Here is a 15623-nt window from a genome sequence, read left to right on the forward strand (position 1 = left end):
TGTACAGTAATGATGTCCTTTGAGAATGAGTTTGTGTTTAAATTATTGGTGTGGTATTAAATCCTGTGAACTTCAGAACATGATTAATGAGATTACACTTAATGTGGGAAAACACCCGTAAACGCAGGCTGTATTTTCATACAGGCTTAATGTGCTTTCCCTTGCGGGCCACTGCCCAAACCAATAGAGGGAGATTTGCTTTCCCGGGAGAAGCTTCTGTGCACTCTTTCTGAGTATTTGCATGTGCTAAGCAGTAGGAAACAGGTGAGACAAATCCCTTTAGACACCAAATAGCGCAATTACACGTTTCTTCCATATATGTAACAGGTCTGACCAAGAATATGCAACACTTTTGAGGAAGAAAGATGTGTGCAAGACATTCCACTGAATAGTTTTCATATTCCATTGTAGGCTTTTTACATCCTTAATCCGTTCCTGCATGTTTTTTGTTTTTAGCAACCATTCATATTTTTCATCCCTGGACATTTATACTGTAGGTGTTGTGTTGCTATTATTGTAGTCGCCACAATGCTACAGGCTTCAAATAAAAGCCAGAGACAATATTCCTCCTACAATTGAGTTTCTGTGCCCATTGCCTGGCCTACAGCTGCATCCATTTCTGCAGTGTCCCTGAATTCTCTGCATTATCAAGGGGAAGGACGAGCTAATCTGCACTGATTTGAAACAGGACCAAAACACTGGCTTTCCTAATCCCTCATTTTTTTTTATCAGGGGTAGTGAGGAGCATTTTACCCCTGTGGGAGGGAAAGAAAGAGGGAGCTATTTCATGCCTCACTGGTTCCACTGTTTTTATGAAGATTTTTTTCCTACCCCTACTTCCCTACTTCAATCCATAGTGTAACTGAATTTCTAAAGCCTGTTTGCAATAGTCAGACACCTTTTAGAAGTACGAAGGTACTTTTCATAATTAGGGATGTGTAGATGGCTGCCTCCTCCCTCTGCAGTAGTAGTAATTTAACTTTAAGGCAGATAAGGCTCTGTATCTCTGAAAAAGGGAGGTGCAATTTCCTTGCTGTCTTTCATTTTATTCATTTGACAATTGGCAAACACCTATGGCACGCAGGATATAATTTGCTTCCTGAAAATACAGTACGAGCGCTCCAATTTGGATTAATGCACACATCTGTGAGATATAATTCAAATAATTATGTTTCCTTAAATTCTGTCAACCAATTTATGTAATACTTCATTCACTTATGTAGCACGTTTGTTGGAAATTTCCACTTTACATCAGGTGCTCTGGCAGGGCTGTCACATAGAGGCCCTCATACTGATTTTTCTTCAGTGCACATGCAGTTTCTGTTGAGTAGAGTTTGCAGCATTAATAGATACTGAAATGTGAAAAATTTCTATTTAATGTAGACTGAGAACAGTTCATGTGAATGACAGTTTCAGCAGATAAAAGCAATGCATCTATTTAAGTGTATTAGCAGCTGAAACTCACGTTGCGCTGGGTGCTGTTGTTTTTTTGTTTTGGTTCTTTTCTTCTTCTGTTTTTTTTTTTTGTCAGTGCTAGTGCAGTGAGCAGAAACAGAGAAAAAGAGCTCATTGATCTGCTATGATCTAAACACTGCAAAAGGCATGGGGTGTAACAAGCTCAGGAAATTTACAAGGTAAGCCTTGGCAACACAACAGCACGGGTCATCATAAGACTATGAATTACTGGAACACCTCAGTCTCAGAGGACCACTTGAGGTTCTCTCACTGTGAAATAATTGGGTTGCAACAGTGAAACTGCTACACCAGTTAGAGTGCAAAAGGGGGCTTTTGCTTTGTTTTGCTGTTACAAGACCGCAGACACGGCTGTGACTATTAATCAGCAGGTGACACGTGTAGCTGACGGCATAAAATGGGAGATAAGATCAAAAACTGCACCACATGGATGCGAAAATCATCTTATTTGTAATTTTTTAACCCATTTCATTTTGCAGTTGGTAAACACTACTGAAGCTATTTGATGTGAATATTAAACATGTATTTTCAGATTGTTTGAGTCCTTATTGGTTAGAAGTAGTAAGTCATTATTGTTGTGCACACTGGTGTGCAGGCTTGATGAAAATTGTTTCGGTGCTTGTAGAAATAGCAGAAGATGATACACCAACAGAATACAGATGTCTGATTTGCAGGTTACACTTTGTAAACTATGGAACAACTGCTCATATTACATCTGGCAAATTTATTTTATTTTTTTATTTATTTTTCGTTATTTAATCCATAGCCGAACATCTGAATCAGAGTTCTGGAGCCAGAGCACTTAACTTGTCACAGGTCTTTGCGCAACAAGCATTTTCAGTTGCAGCGGACAGATTTAGGTGCCTGTGGCAGGACCTCCGCCGTCTGTGACTGGGGACATCTCACTTTGTTGTCAGAACACCTCTAAACATCTTTCACAGAAACAATTACCATACCATCTGTAGCTTTCTGCCAGCATGTTGCTCACTGTCAGCACGTCGGGTTCTTTTCTCTTTTTTCTTCTCAAATGCTTTCCCACACCCTGAGACTCATGAGGAGTTAGGTCACTTTGGATTAAAATGGATGATTTTAATTACGCGAATTGCCTCTTTATATCAATATTTTCAGTGCTCGTTTTGTCCCGATACCTTTTGATGGACAGGTGAATGGTGGATTGAATTGCCACTAATGTATTTCCTGATTTGAGCATTTGACTGACTTGGAATATTGATGAAAGTCCTTGGATACATTTTACTTATAAAGACCTTATAAAGCTGGTGTAAAAAAGAAGTTTATTTATGTTTGAATACTGATGGTGTGAAGGTAATTCTTAATTGCTGTAATTGATAAAGAATGCTTGATATCCCATAAGAATTTAAAAATACATGAGCCAACACTTACACCAACACAGCCTTTAATTTTAAACTTAAAAACTTTTATTTGACAAACTAAACTTAATAAACACGCTACTTTAATAGAAGGAGAAGTGTCTTCTTTGTGGTTACATCCAAATATCAAATAACCATCAACAGAGTAATACTTATGCTGTCTGCTGTTCTGAAAGATCAAAAGCTGTGAAAAAAGTAGTCTAATTTGCCCATACATGTCTGCAATTGCTTTGCCTGCTATATTAATATCTAACACACAAATATATGTCACTGACACACTAGATGCCACAGAAAGGACAATTAATTAACAATTAAATAACTTCTTTGCACACTTAACTGAAACTTTCATTATAAAATCTTCAGATCCATTTTTCATGCCATATTTGAGATCGCTGCAAAAAGTGCAGCCTTACCTAATGTCCACCCTACTGTTACTCATTTTATATTAAGATTTAAAAATCTAGTTGGTATTGATATGGTGAATAACCTTCAGTAAAAATAATAAATCACACAGCAATAGTACATTCATGTAGTTGTAAAAAGCATGATAATATATTAAGTAATCCAAAGTATTCAGAATACGTTACTATCATTGAGTAACGTAACGGAATACGTTACAAAATACATTTTGGGGCATGTATTCTGTAATCTGTAGTGGAATACATTTTAAAAGTAACCTTCCCAACACTGCCCACTGGCAACCTCTGGTCAAAACAGAAAAATGTTTCTGTTCGGCAAGTAGTTACTGGAGGTTCCTGGTTGTTGCCATGTGAAATCGCCCACAAATTGGGTGCTGCACCAAACACTTCCTTGTGATTGCTTTTACTGCTAACAGATTGCTACGGTTACCCATAGTTTGAATGGAATACACTGACATGTCTGCACACACTCATCCAATCCGGCAAGAGAATGTTTGCTTCCAAAGCAGAAATTTCACACTTTAAAATGTAGTGGTCGCAGTAGTAAGACAGAACAAATGTTATTTCCAGTTTGTATTGCAGTTTTCAATACTTGGCCAGTAGTGTCTGCAGACTAGTCAGTGTTTTTCATGTAAATTTTCCATGTAAATGACCACTTCAGAAATCAGCTACAATGAACAATTTTATGACAACAAGCAACCTCAACTAGGCTCAACTAGGCTAATGGTTGCAGAATACACACTTATATCTTGCAAAAGGTGGTTACTAGGATTTTTCTCCAGGCCTCCACGAATGGGCCTTTAGCAACTGATTTTAAAGCAACCACTGGCAACCACTTGCATTCACTAGGCTGGTTTCTAGGCCTGTGTGATTGGGGCCTTACGTGGAACATGATGGGATAAATGTGACTAGAGTCTCATCTGGATTCACTCAGCACTTAGAATTTTAGTTTACAGAGACATGGAGATCATTTCCTGTAGGGATGTTTATACATTTGTCTTTCTGCACCACAGGTACCTCAGTTATCACAGTAACAGCTACAGATGCCGATGATCCGGTGTACGGAAACAGCGCTAAGCTAGTCTACAGCATACTGGAGGGACAACCATATTTCTCTGTTGACCCCAACTCAGGTAAGTCTAATTTCTTGATAATTGCTGAATTTTAGGCTTAAGCTAAAGTATTAGTTTGATCAAATACTCCATTGCGTTCATGAAGGAAAAGCTGATTAAACCTCAGATTCCAAGTCTTGTGTGAGTTAACAATCATGTGGGTTAAAAAATTCATGCATTTAAAATATTTGCACATGCAAACTAGGGAATTTATTTTATTTTAATTACATTTCCTTTGTTTTTAGGAGCCATCTGTGCAGGATGACATTTAGTTGCATATTAAGTAAAAAAAAAAAAAAAAAAAAGGAAACATGCAATAGTTTATAGGTCTCGTGTAATCAGAGTGATTTTAAATAAGGAGAAAAAAATGGAGGGCACCTTTATGGAGCAGGCAAAGCCCTTTGTGCTGTTATTCATTGTTTGCTTGACAAAGCCTGACGAAGATTTCTGTGAGATCAAAACGTTGCTTCATTAAATTTAATGGGAGCTAATACAATGTGCAAGTCCTTTGTCTGCTTCTAACCAATGGAGAGCATAATGTATTACAAAATGCAATGAATGAACACGGCGTTCATAACGGGACAAAAAGGAAAGAAATAGGTTTTACAGAGAGATGGTGATTCCATCTAAGGATTATTTCATAAGTCTTTTTCTTCTAGACAGGGCCATGCACATCAGGCCAGAACCTTTTAGTATTTAAACACTGTCCTTTTTCATTACCTGCTTTGAGTTAGATAAATGAGCTTACAATGTCATCTCAGGTCAAGTTGTGGTATATCACTATGTGGACAAGTCTCTGGTTAAGTATGTCCAAATGACAGGAATAACTTTACCAAGGTCACGCTTATGCATAAATCTAAGTATTTTAAGGACACACCTGAACTATAGGGACTGCTTTAAGCTTTATGGACCCAACTCTGTATCTGATCAGCTATCAAAAAGATTGAAAGTTTAAACAAGTAACTGAAACATTTTGAAAGTTATCTCACTAAATAGCTGATAATATTTTAGAGGATTTAGGGTTACGCAGCACAAATTACATTAATACTTGACTGGATTTTTTAAGCCCTTTATAGTCACAAGGCTTAATTGTTTTCCCATTTAAAATCACTATAATAAAACACTGATGCATACTATGAGTTGATCCTGAACCCACTGCAAACCGGTGGCTGACTTGAAGTGGATTTTTTTGCAGTAAGGTCCATTCATGATATGAAATACTGTGAGGAAGCTCCCCTTTATTGTGTTATTTAGGCTGTATACTTATCCACTCTAAAATATATTTTAATGGAAGTTTAGTTTAGTTTGGAACCGCTCATTTCTAATGTAGTCGACTTTCTGGTACCTCATATCTATGTGCTGCCAATACTTGGGATTCAAATACAAAATAAATACTAACAGAAGAGCTGAGAGTGATATCCTGCTTTTAACGTGTGCACTGCTAGCAGGTGCTACAGGTTGAACTAATTCCAACAGGTGGAGATGCAACAGCTTCCCCACCTGCTTGCCCACCTGAGGTGATAGCAGTCTGTTGCATTGCATTTATGCATAAAGTGCAAACACCTTCTGTAAGGACTAAAAGAGGATATAGTCTGACACTTAACTATTATAACAAATGCTGTATGTCTGCATTATCATGCAACTTCAACTCTATTCAGCAAAGCTGTAAGGGACAAAATTACATGTCTGTAAAAAGGCGGCCTGACAATGTAATAGTTTGAAAAGTTGTGTAAAAACATCAGTTCTGCAGGTAACTCAGACCATCTGTTTTTTTTATGCTTGTAGGTTATTGCTACATGGGGGTGCTGTTAAATGTGGCTTCCTGGCTCACTCCCTTTTGCTACAATTCCCCTCTACAGCTGTTCATTCATGTACATTTATGTTTCAATATTTATACCATACGCAGTGGCAAACAAGTTTTTTTCCTGGGAGCATTGTAACTGTTCCAAGGGGTGTACAGATTTGATTGAAACATGTAATGGAGCAACTTGATAGAAATGAATGAAACACAAATATAGTCCACACACACTGGTTCATAATATATTGCATAACATATCATTTTGATTTAACAAAAAGACTATCTAAGTATGCAAAAATATTTTCATGAAATAAAAATAAAATATTGTATATTGGCAGTATTAATTAAGGGGGATCTTTATAATAAATTAACTAACCATGGCTTTTGTACTCAGTCACTCGGGATGGCACTGAACAATACTAAATGGACCTTATACATTCATAACCTTTTATAAAAGGAAGGATAGAATTTGCATGAATTTTCAATTCAATTCAATTTCATTTCATTTATACAGCACCAAATCACAACAACATTTCCCTCAAGGTGCTTAATGTTGGAAGGTACAGATCCTACAATATTATAAAGAAAACAGAGAAAACCCCAACAATCATGTGACCCGCTATCAGCAAGTGCTTTGGCCACAGTGGGAATGTATGTGGCTAAAGATACAATTCCAACTTTTTTCAGTGGATAAATCAAGCAATGAGGTTTAACTTGGATAAGTAACGTCAACACATTTGAACAGTGAACGGTACTGTACAGTTCCCCACGAGTTGCGTGGAATTCATTATTGAAACCCAAATGAGATTTATATGAGAGCTTTGCATCAGTGAGTTGCATGTTTTGCTCAGCTGACTTCAAGTCCTAAGTCCTAATGGGGCAGCACTCCTATGATGCTGTGGTCCATAACATCACTGGGTTATGAATTCCAAATAATGGCAATGATAATAATTACTTCTTCCTTTCACAAGGCAGACTCTTCAGCAGCGTCATGGTGCATAAAGTTATCTCAAAACATATTCTAGATTGGATCTTTAATTGCTTTTTCAGCTGACTTTTTAACATGTGTCTGTAAGCAATATGATTAAATAATGGTGAAATTACATTAATAAGAAATGAGATGGAAATTGACGGCTCACAATTTGGAAAACAACACACAATAAACAAGCTTCAAGAAAGGAGGACTCAAAATTTATGTACATAATTAGAATGAACTTTCATAATTTCAACACATAAAAACCGGGCTTGTCCTCACTGGTATAGGTGTCGTAATCTCGAAGCCTCTACAGCTGGACCTTGGGCTGTCGAGAAGGGGCTGAATGGACAGTTTAAGGATTAACATTCATGCTTTGTGTGATCGCTGTGCACATGCAGATGGCTCATTCAAGTGAGCCAGATGTTTTAATGAATGTTAATGAAAAATAAAAGGTAAGGGGAAAACAACCATTAGAATGCATTTGACACTTACAACACCACACTGGAAATGAAAAGCATTCAATAAATAAATAAACATCATGCCCCAATTCATCACTTGGTTAATGGTCGATGAAAAAAAAAAAGTTGAAACAAATATCTATGGAAATGAGTGTTTGTCTATCTTCCCTTTTCAGTGATTAGGAATTAATTTGAATAATTAACGATGATCAACAGAGATGACGGTGTTGCTTGTAGCAGGATGACAGAAGAGTGTGTGTGTGTGTGTGTGGAGGAGGAAAAGTAACTTGTTTGTGTAGCTCTTTTTCCTTATTGATTTGTTTGTTTGCATTTCGGATGGTAGGTCTACCTTGTTATTGCACATCAGAGCTCAGAGCTAAAATTAGAGAGAAGTAATTTAAAATCATATTTCTCTATATAATATCTGCCTATTCATTAAAACTGCAATGACTTGGTGATGCTGATGAAATGCTGGTTTTACACACTTCATCTTTGAGGCCATCTAAGGGTGTCCCATGTAAGAGAGAGTATATACATGTAACACAAGAGCTGTGTTGTTGTGTTACTTTTTTAAAAACAATTTCAAATAGATTTTCTGTAATTATTATTTCAAATAACATTTCAAATATTATAACAAGTGTGTCCTTGGTGTAATCATCTATAGCTCTATTCATATCATTCTACTTCACTGATTTAAAAAAAAGAAAAAAAAAGATTCTCGAATGTTTTCAAGCTTATTTTGTTGACGCGACAATACATGCGGTTCACTAAATGTACAAACATGTAGAAGTTTGGTTTTACCCAAGATACTTCCGCAATAATTTTATACATAGCATGTTTGTAACCAGTGTGTAACAAAAATAATAGACGATGGCCAAATCAGAAGACTTCAGGAATGTCAGGAGCCAAGAGGACGCCGCAATGAAAACACAACCATATAAACGATGAAGCAATGCTTAAGTTGTATTAGAAATTTTTGTCCACTGTATTATAACTAACAACAATAACCAAAATAGTGTGCGGACACAGAGACCCCCAACAAATAAAGAAAAGAAAGTTAGACCCGGATCTTTTAAATTGTCAGTTTGATCCAGTTCAGGCCTGTTAGGTGATCTGGGCAGTTTATTGGTGTGAGCTCAATCCGATGATCGATGTATGATTTGCACAGTTTGTCCTACCACAATTCAGGCAACCAGACTGCAAGATTCAGTTCCATATGGGCTGTGGCTTGCCATCCATTATAATGGAAGATCATTCTTCTTCTATGGATTTTCCAGAAGGTCTGTAATTCGAAGCTCTCTGTAGAGTCTCAGCTCCTTGATCTCCAAATCAAAAAACCTGACCTAAGAGTGAGGTCAGAGTTACTCCAAATGAACATTGTACATACTTAACTAACAATTATCCATAAACATTTCTGCTTCAGGGAAAAAGCATGAACAAAATCAGTTTCAAATTTCTGTTTCTAACGTGTTGTACAACTATCAAATTCAAAATGTTTTGCGTTACGTGGCAATGTAGTTATCACCAATCATAAAACTAAAATTAATCAGGTCCATAGATCTAATCCACACTGCTCCTAGCAGAAGAATCAATATACTCTCCTCCTTGTTAATTAACAGCAATGGTGAATAAAAATAACACAACAAAACATTTCAATGCAACAGGTATGCATGCTGTTTTTCTTAACCTACAATAGCTAATAAGTTCTCAGATAACAGTGAACAAACAGGATTGTGAGTTTAGATAGTACCCGCTAGCTACTTGCACAGGACCTTCACCGTTAGCATTTGTTTCCCAAGCGAACAACATCAACATTTCAGCAAGCCAATCAGCGGCTATAACAGTTCAGTTACTCACCAGTGCAAAGCACTGTGTATTCATAAAAACAGCTTCGGGTCTCCAAATCAGCAACCACGTTCCTCTTACAGGTGCAGCTATGGCGGGTGTGGGCTAAGCAGCCTTACTAGCATAACCAAACAGGAACAGTCAAGGCGGGAAAAACAATCCCATTGGTTAAGGACTGACATTGTGCATCCAGGTCAGAAAATAACCTTTGTTAAACAAAAATAAATAAATAACAAAAATAAAGTACATTGAACCCTTCAACACAAAATAACTAAATTTTATACAATTGTTTAATTAGAAAATGAGTTAATTTGAAATGTAAGTTTTATACTTTCAGCTGTTTGTAGAAGCAGGAAAAAAAGTCAAGCAGAATTACTGCTAATAAAACACGAGCAAAAATCAAGACATCATATTTGGTGGACAGAAAAATCCCATTCAAGGTTAGATCATGGGAGTAGTAATCAATTACCCCAGTGTTATCAACTGGTCCAAGTCACATTGGTCTTTCCACCCCACAGTCACTAAATGTATATTTTTCTCGTGAAAATAATAATAACATATTTGAAAAAGACTTCCTTTAATAAATTACTCGAACAACAAGGGCATTGTTTTTTTTTCAGTACAGTCTTACTGAAGAGGTGTCCAACTATTGTCCTTCATTTTCTCTTTTTGTTTAAATCGTCTGTGTCATGTGTGACCTCCAAAAGCACAACTGACCCTGAAATCTCTCTGAGGAAAAATCTATCTGTAGAATAAAATGCAGACACAGACAACATTCTAACCCCTCCCATGTTTCCCATCATAGCCAAGCATATTATCATTGTCTGAGGCAGCTCAGGACCAAGGCAGGGTGTCATGCCAAAGCCTGGCTTTTATGAGGGGTTTTATATTCATTTGATGATCCTGCGGGCCTCTGTTTCCTGAGTGGATTATCCGTATATGCCGGTGCTGAGCCCTTTTTATATTCAGTGCTGCGGCAGAGTCAATAAGGTCCATTCTGCATACAATATTCAAGATTATACAAGACAGACAGCATAATTCACACTCAATCAGAATACAAATGACTTCAGACGGTGGAACAACACATTCAAAAACAAACACAGCTGATTCTCAGTGCTGCGACTGGCTCAGTCGTGGGCACCTTACTACATTCACTCAGACTGTGCTTTTTCTGAGACTAAGCCTGCAGGGAAATCTTTAACCCTGCTGGGTATGGGGTTCATGTTTGGTAAGGTCATGGTCTAAAATAATGCATGTTATAAACTGGGGAATAATGTGAGCATGAAGGTGACTGCATGCCTTTTTTTCCTTGCGCTTCCTTACGTTTACTCACATGAGCATCATTACAATTATGTGCAGAGTATATCAGTCAAATTTATAATTGGGTGAATGTGTTATGAACTGTTTCCACCTCCAGCAACCATAAGAATTGCTCTGCATGGGATGGATCGTGAGATGAGAGAGGATTATCAGGTGGTCATTCAAGCTAAAGACATGGGAGGTCACATGGGTGGTTTGTCTGGAACTACTACTGTCAGCATCACACTACAAGACATCAATGACAATCCACCAAAGTTCTCTAAAAGTAAGTAACTTCATAACCTTACCCATCCCAAATTGAATAAAGAGGGAAAAGAAATTACTGCTGCTCTAAATGAGCATTTCTCTGATTGGTAATAATTAGGAAAAATAAATGTTATTTTGTAAATGTCATCATACATGCTCCTCAGAAATTAATTCCTCTAACTGTGAAATGTCTAATGATGATGCAGTAGTGTAATATGCTTCGGTAATTGTGCTTAATTTGATCAACGTTTCTAGGAACCAAAAAGCTGTGTCTGTTCATCCTCAGGTTTGTATGAGTTTGTGATCCCTGAAGACCTACCATTAGGGAAAGAGGGTGGCAAGGTGAAAGCAAATGACCGCGACATCGGTGAGAATGCCAAGTCGACGTACAGCATCATCGAAGGAGACGACCAAGGCGTGTTTGAGATTATTACGAACGCAACGACACAGGAAGGGATTCTACAGCTCAGAAAAGTAAGACCTAGATGATGTCAGGATAAGAGCTGATTGGCTTTTTTTTTCTGTCTCTTTCTTTTCTGTTTCTATAATCAATTTAAGTAAATCAGTTATTTTACTTCCCATACATATAAGTCAATACAGTATAAAGATTGATGTTTAAATCCCCTTCTCAGTAGGTCTCGTTCTTCTGTACTTCTTCTAGCGATTTTTTTTCATATGCTTTTAGAGAAGGCAGTACTCAACAGTACACCATCAAATATTAAACACTGAAGCCTTCCCCCTGAGTAGCTTGGAGGCTAAAGGAGCATTTTTTTAATACATTTCTAAAACCTACTTTTCTTTTATTCAGAAAAATCTATGAAAGAAGATAAACAGTAGGAATAAGTTTAAAGGTATTTTTTAACAATATTCTTTTTGCCAGAAGTAATGCAGACTGTGTGTGAATTGACATTAAGTTGGAGAATACGTTGGACTAAGAGTTGAGAGAAGACACTTTTATTTTGCATTACAGTCCATTCAGTTGTATTTCTTTTAGCTCAAGGTAAACTGGTACATATTGTAAATTTGTTCTCCCCACATTCAAAGTTTGCTCAAATTCAGTTTTGCTGGCATCATCACCATAAGAGCAGATGGACTGAACACAAAACTGCAGTGCGAAAGTTTGGCCCTAAAGTAACTTTAGTAAAACAGTTGCTTGTTAATCGCCTTGTTCAAAGGTACAGTTGCAATATTTTAGAGAAGAAAAGGCAATGCTCATTGTTCATCAAGATGTTTTCAGATGTATGGTTTTGAGAAAAATCAAAGAATATTATTTCTGTCACAAAATGTAACCTTTCACCTCGAGGCAGTACATCAGGCCAACAGTACAGCATATAAGACACATCCCGTGCTGCTAGTAGAACAAGTATCCAAGAATCCCAGCAATTTTCATACATTATTATACATTATTATACATTTTTAGCCACGGAATATCAATATTTCCTCCAGGTTCAGAGCTTGAGAAGTTTAGATGTCATCACTTGCCAGTAAACACTTAGAGCACCCCCTCCCATACCGTGCTTAATACCAGAGTATAATAAATTCAAATTTGAAAAGTACAATGCATTTTAATGACCTGCAGGAAAATCTGGATGCACCTGTATCACAAGGACATCTGTAGAAAATCAAACTGAGATTTCAACAATATCAAACATACCACTGCACATGCTATTTATAAATCTATTATATATGTATGTATTCTATATATTCAAAGTCCACAGAAGCTCAGCTTGGTAGAAGATATTTACATAGACTGAATCATACACATGATTGATGGAGGAGGTTTTTAAGTCTTAAGTCATGGTTGGTTCAGTGTCTGCTGAGGACTACGTATCATTCAAATGCACAATGCTTTTGCATTGTGATGTAAAATGACATTACCCCAAGGACATGTGGTGTGACTTTGTCAAAGTGTGAACAATGAACTGTGTGGGGGTGGAATGTATAAGAGCTAAGGCAATCTGCTGGGACTACAATTCATTGCCACTAAAGAAAACATCAGCGCTGCAGAACAAACTTGACACAAAGTCATAAAATCTCTAACTGTTGACAAAGCAAATGTCAAATGTGTTAGTCTTTTAGGCAACCTCCACTTCCATGTCCCACAGAGACACTCAGTCTTCCCATGTCTACTCAGTTTTCTCTCTGTGGCCCTGAGTTGGCTGCCTACATAACTGAAGCAAGATAGATGATAATGCACTGGGAAAGTAGCAAGACATTTGCACACTCACTGTTTTCTCATCCCTCCAGATGACAGTGTCTCAAGTTGAAAGGAATTTACGAAGCAGTTGTTTCACTTTTCTTCTTCTATTCTGTACCTTCACCACTTATCCACCATCCAGTGTGACAGATTAAACCTTTAACATAACGTTTTTTCCCAAACACGCCTAGTCTCTGTCAACAAGGGAACACGTCTATGAACTCCCATCTAATGCAGAATTAAAATTATTAAAGATACTTTGCGGCAAGGTTAAATCATATTGATCTGAGGCTGGAGAGGCACAAACCAGGGGAGAGATTCTTTTCTGTTTGAGTTTTAAGCTTTTTATCTACTAGCCCCCAGGCCTGTCGAGAGATGTTAGTGGGATGCTGAGCTTTCACCCCTGCAGCCAGTGCTGAACTTTGAAGTCTCTAAATGGCCTGTGTGTACATACTGATTTGATGCTAACGCTTGAGTGAGAAAGAAGAATGACACGGTGGGGTGGGACACGACAGCAAAGATAGTGTTAACACTGAAAAAACAGGAACGGTTCTTCTTTTGCTGTTTGTGCCTTTTCTTCATCTGTTTTAAATACTTGCAGATGTTCAATTAAGCTATGTTGTTTGGTGGGAACATTGGAGAATATAGCTTGACTATGCAAAGTTTGCTGCGTAATGTCTCGTAGTTCTACTCATTTGATTTTGCACTCATGAATCTCTCAACACTAGCTCCATAACAGTGCCGCCATGCATGCTAATAAAAATCAAAGTGGCTCTCCCTGGACTATTCAGTGAAAGCACTCTGTTTGTTTATTGAATTAATAATTTGAACTGGTCATAATATGACTTGTATTCTGTTTTCATGCTATTAAATAGTTTTAAAATAGAAGTTTGAATAGATGCTTTATTTGATTTTGCTATTTGTATCAAAAAATAATTAAAATTACTTAGTAACAAGGGTAATTAAAGAAGCTGTTTACAACTATGTTTTCCTTAAAGTGGATTTGGTATAATTAAATATGCCTCAAAGCCTCTCTCTTCCCCTTTGCTGTTAGGACACTGGAAACAAATGTAATGAGTTCTTTCTACATAATATCACATGGGAGTTATACTGAAATATGTTAGCAAGAGAAAAGCAAACCCATGTGAGTAGTAGTGAGTAACTATATTGTAAAGAAAGAAAATTGCTGTACTTATACCAAGTTCACTTTAATCTCAGACTGCAGCCTTATTTTTTGTTTCCTAGCAAAATTAAAAGTAGAATGAGAGGCAGACACATAAACTGTCAGGCCCTTATACTGTGGAACCAGCTTCCAGTTTGGATTCAGGAGGCAGACACCCTCTGTATTATTAAGATTAGGCTGAAAACTGGTAACCCTGAACTCTCCCTTAGTTATGCTAATTATGCTTATGTCCCAGAATGCGCTGGATGTTTCCTTTTCACACATTTTTTCTTTCTTTTTCTTTTTTTTAAACATTTGCAATTGCTAAACTCTCTCTCCTAAATTTGCCTCTTGTCCTGTCTCTCTCTCTGCCACCTCCTCTTTCCCCTCACCCCCAATTGTTTACAATAATGTGGCAGATAACTGCCTCTCCTTGTGCCTGTTTCTGCTGGACGTTTCGTCTTTTTAAAAGGGAGTTTTTCCTTCCCACTATCACTAAGTCCTTGCTCATAGAGAGTTGTGTGATTTTTGGGATCTCTTTGTAAGCTTGTTGGATCATAAGCTTGTAATATTAAGTGCCACTGGTGCTATATAAATAAGAAGCAGCTCAGAAAAGTACTTTTAAGCCTGCAATAATCACCATCTTTATAATATGGAATTGGTTTCTCAAAGTTAGACTCATATCATTTTTTTAACCTCAACAAAATTCTAAAATTATATTAACTAAACACCTGCTAAAGCATAGAATAGCCATTTGCTGAAACATAATTTAATTACATATATCTGTGTTAAATTTAAAAAAGCAAAATGAAACCACAGCTTTAATGGGCCAAAATGTTTGCTGAGATGATAATGATATACAGATGAAATGCCATTCCAAAAATAATTAACATTAAAATTTAGGTCTTCTCCATTTCTCCATTTCCATAGAATCGTTTCAAGTGTCCAGCCAAACATTATACAAGCTCTTACTCTCCACTACCTCTGAATTAAAGCGTAATACATTGGCTCAAGATCCAGCCACACTCTGTACTTTCTCAGCACAGAAGGCAGGATCAGTGAGAGAGAAAAAGAAGGGATGGCAGAAGAGGGTGGGTGTCAAGTGAGGAGGAGGGTGAGGAGGAAAAGAAGAGGAGGTTAATAATGAGTGTTCCAAAGAGCTCCTCCGACCGTGGAGAGGCCTCAGAGCCTTTGGTCTACTAGTGGCCTGATGACAGAAATGTAGAAGT

The 15623-nt window shown here is 37.3% G+C and overlaps 1 protein-coding gene across 3 annotated transcripts in view; it reads left to right on the plus strand.

Annotated features, from left to right (window-relative positions):
• cdh8 (cadherin 8) overlaps window positions 1–15623 on the plus strand; it is a 94361-nt gene that overhangs the window by 58170 nt on the left and 20568 nt on the right. For all 3 annotated transcript variants that reach the window (XM_042215715.1, XM_042215652.1, XM_005942943.2), the window contains 3 exons: window positions 4294–4413; window positions 10887–11054; window positions 11322–11509. In XM_042215715.1, coding sequence (XP_042071649.1) covers window positions 4294–4413; window positions 10887–11054; window positions 11322–11509 — 476 coding nt within the window. The remainder of the gene's footprint in view (window positions 1–4293; window positions 4414–10886; window positions 11055–11321; window positions 11510–15623) is intronic.

Source organism: Haplochromis burtoni, unplaced genomic scaffold (genome assembly GCF_018398535.1).
Source record: "Haplochromis burtoni strain Fernald_Lab_line unplaced genomic scaffold, NCSU_Asbu1 Contig_2, whole genome shotgun sequence".
Lineage (NCBI taxonomy): Eukaryota > Metazoa > Chordata > Actinopteri > Cichliformes > Cichlidae > Haplochromis > Haplochromis burtoni.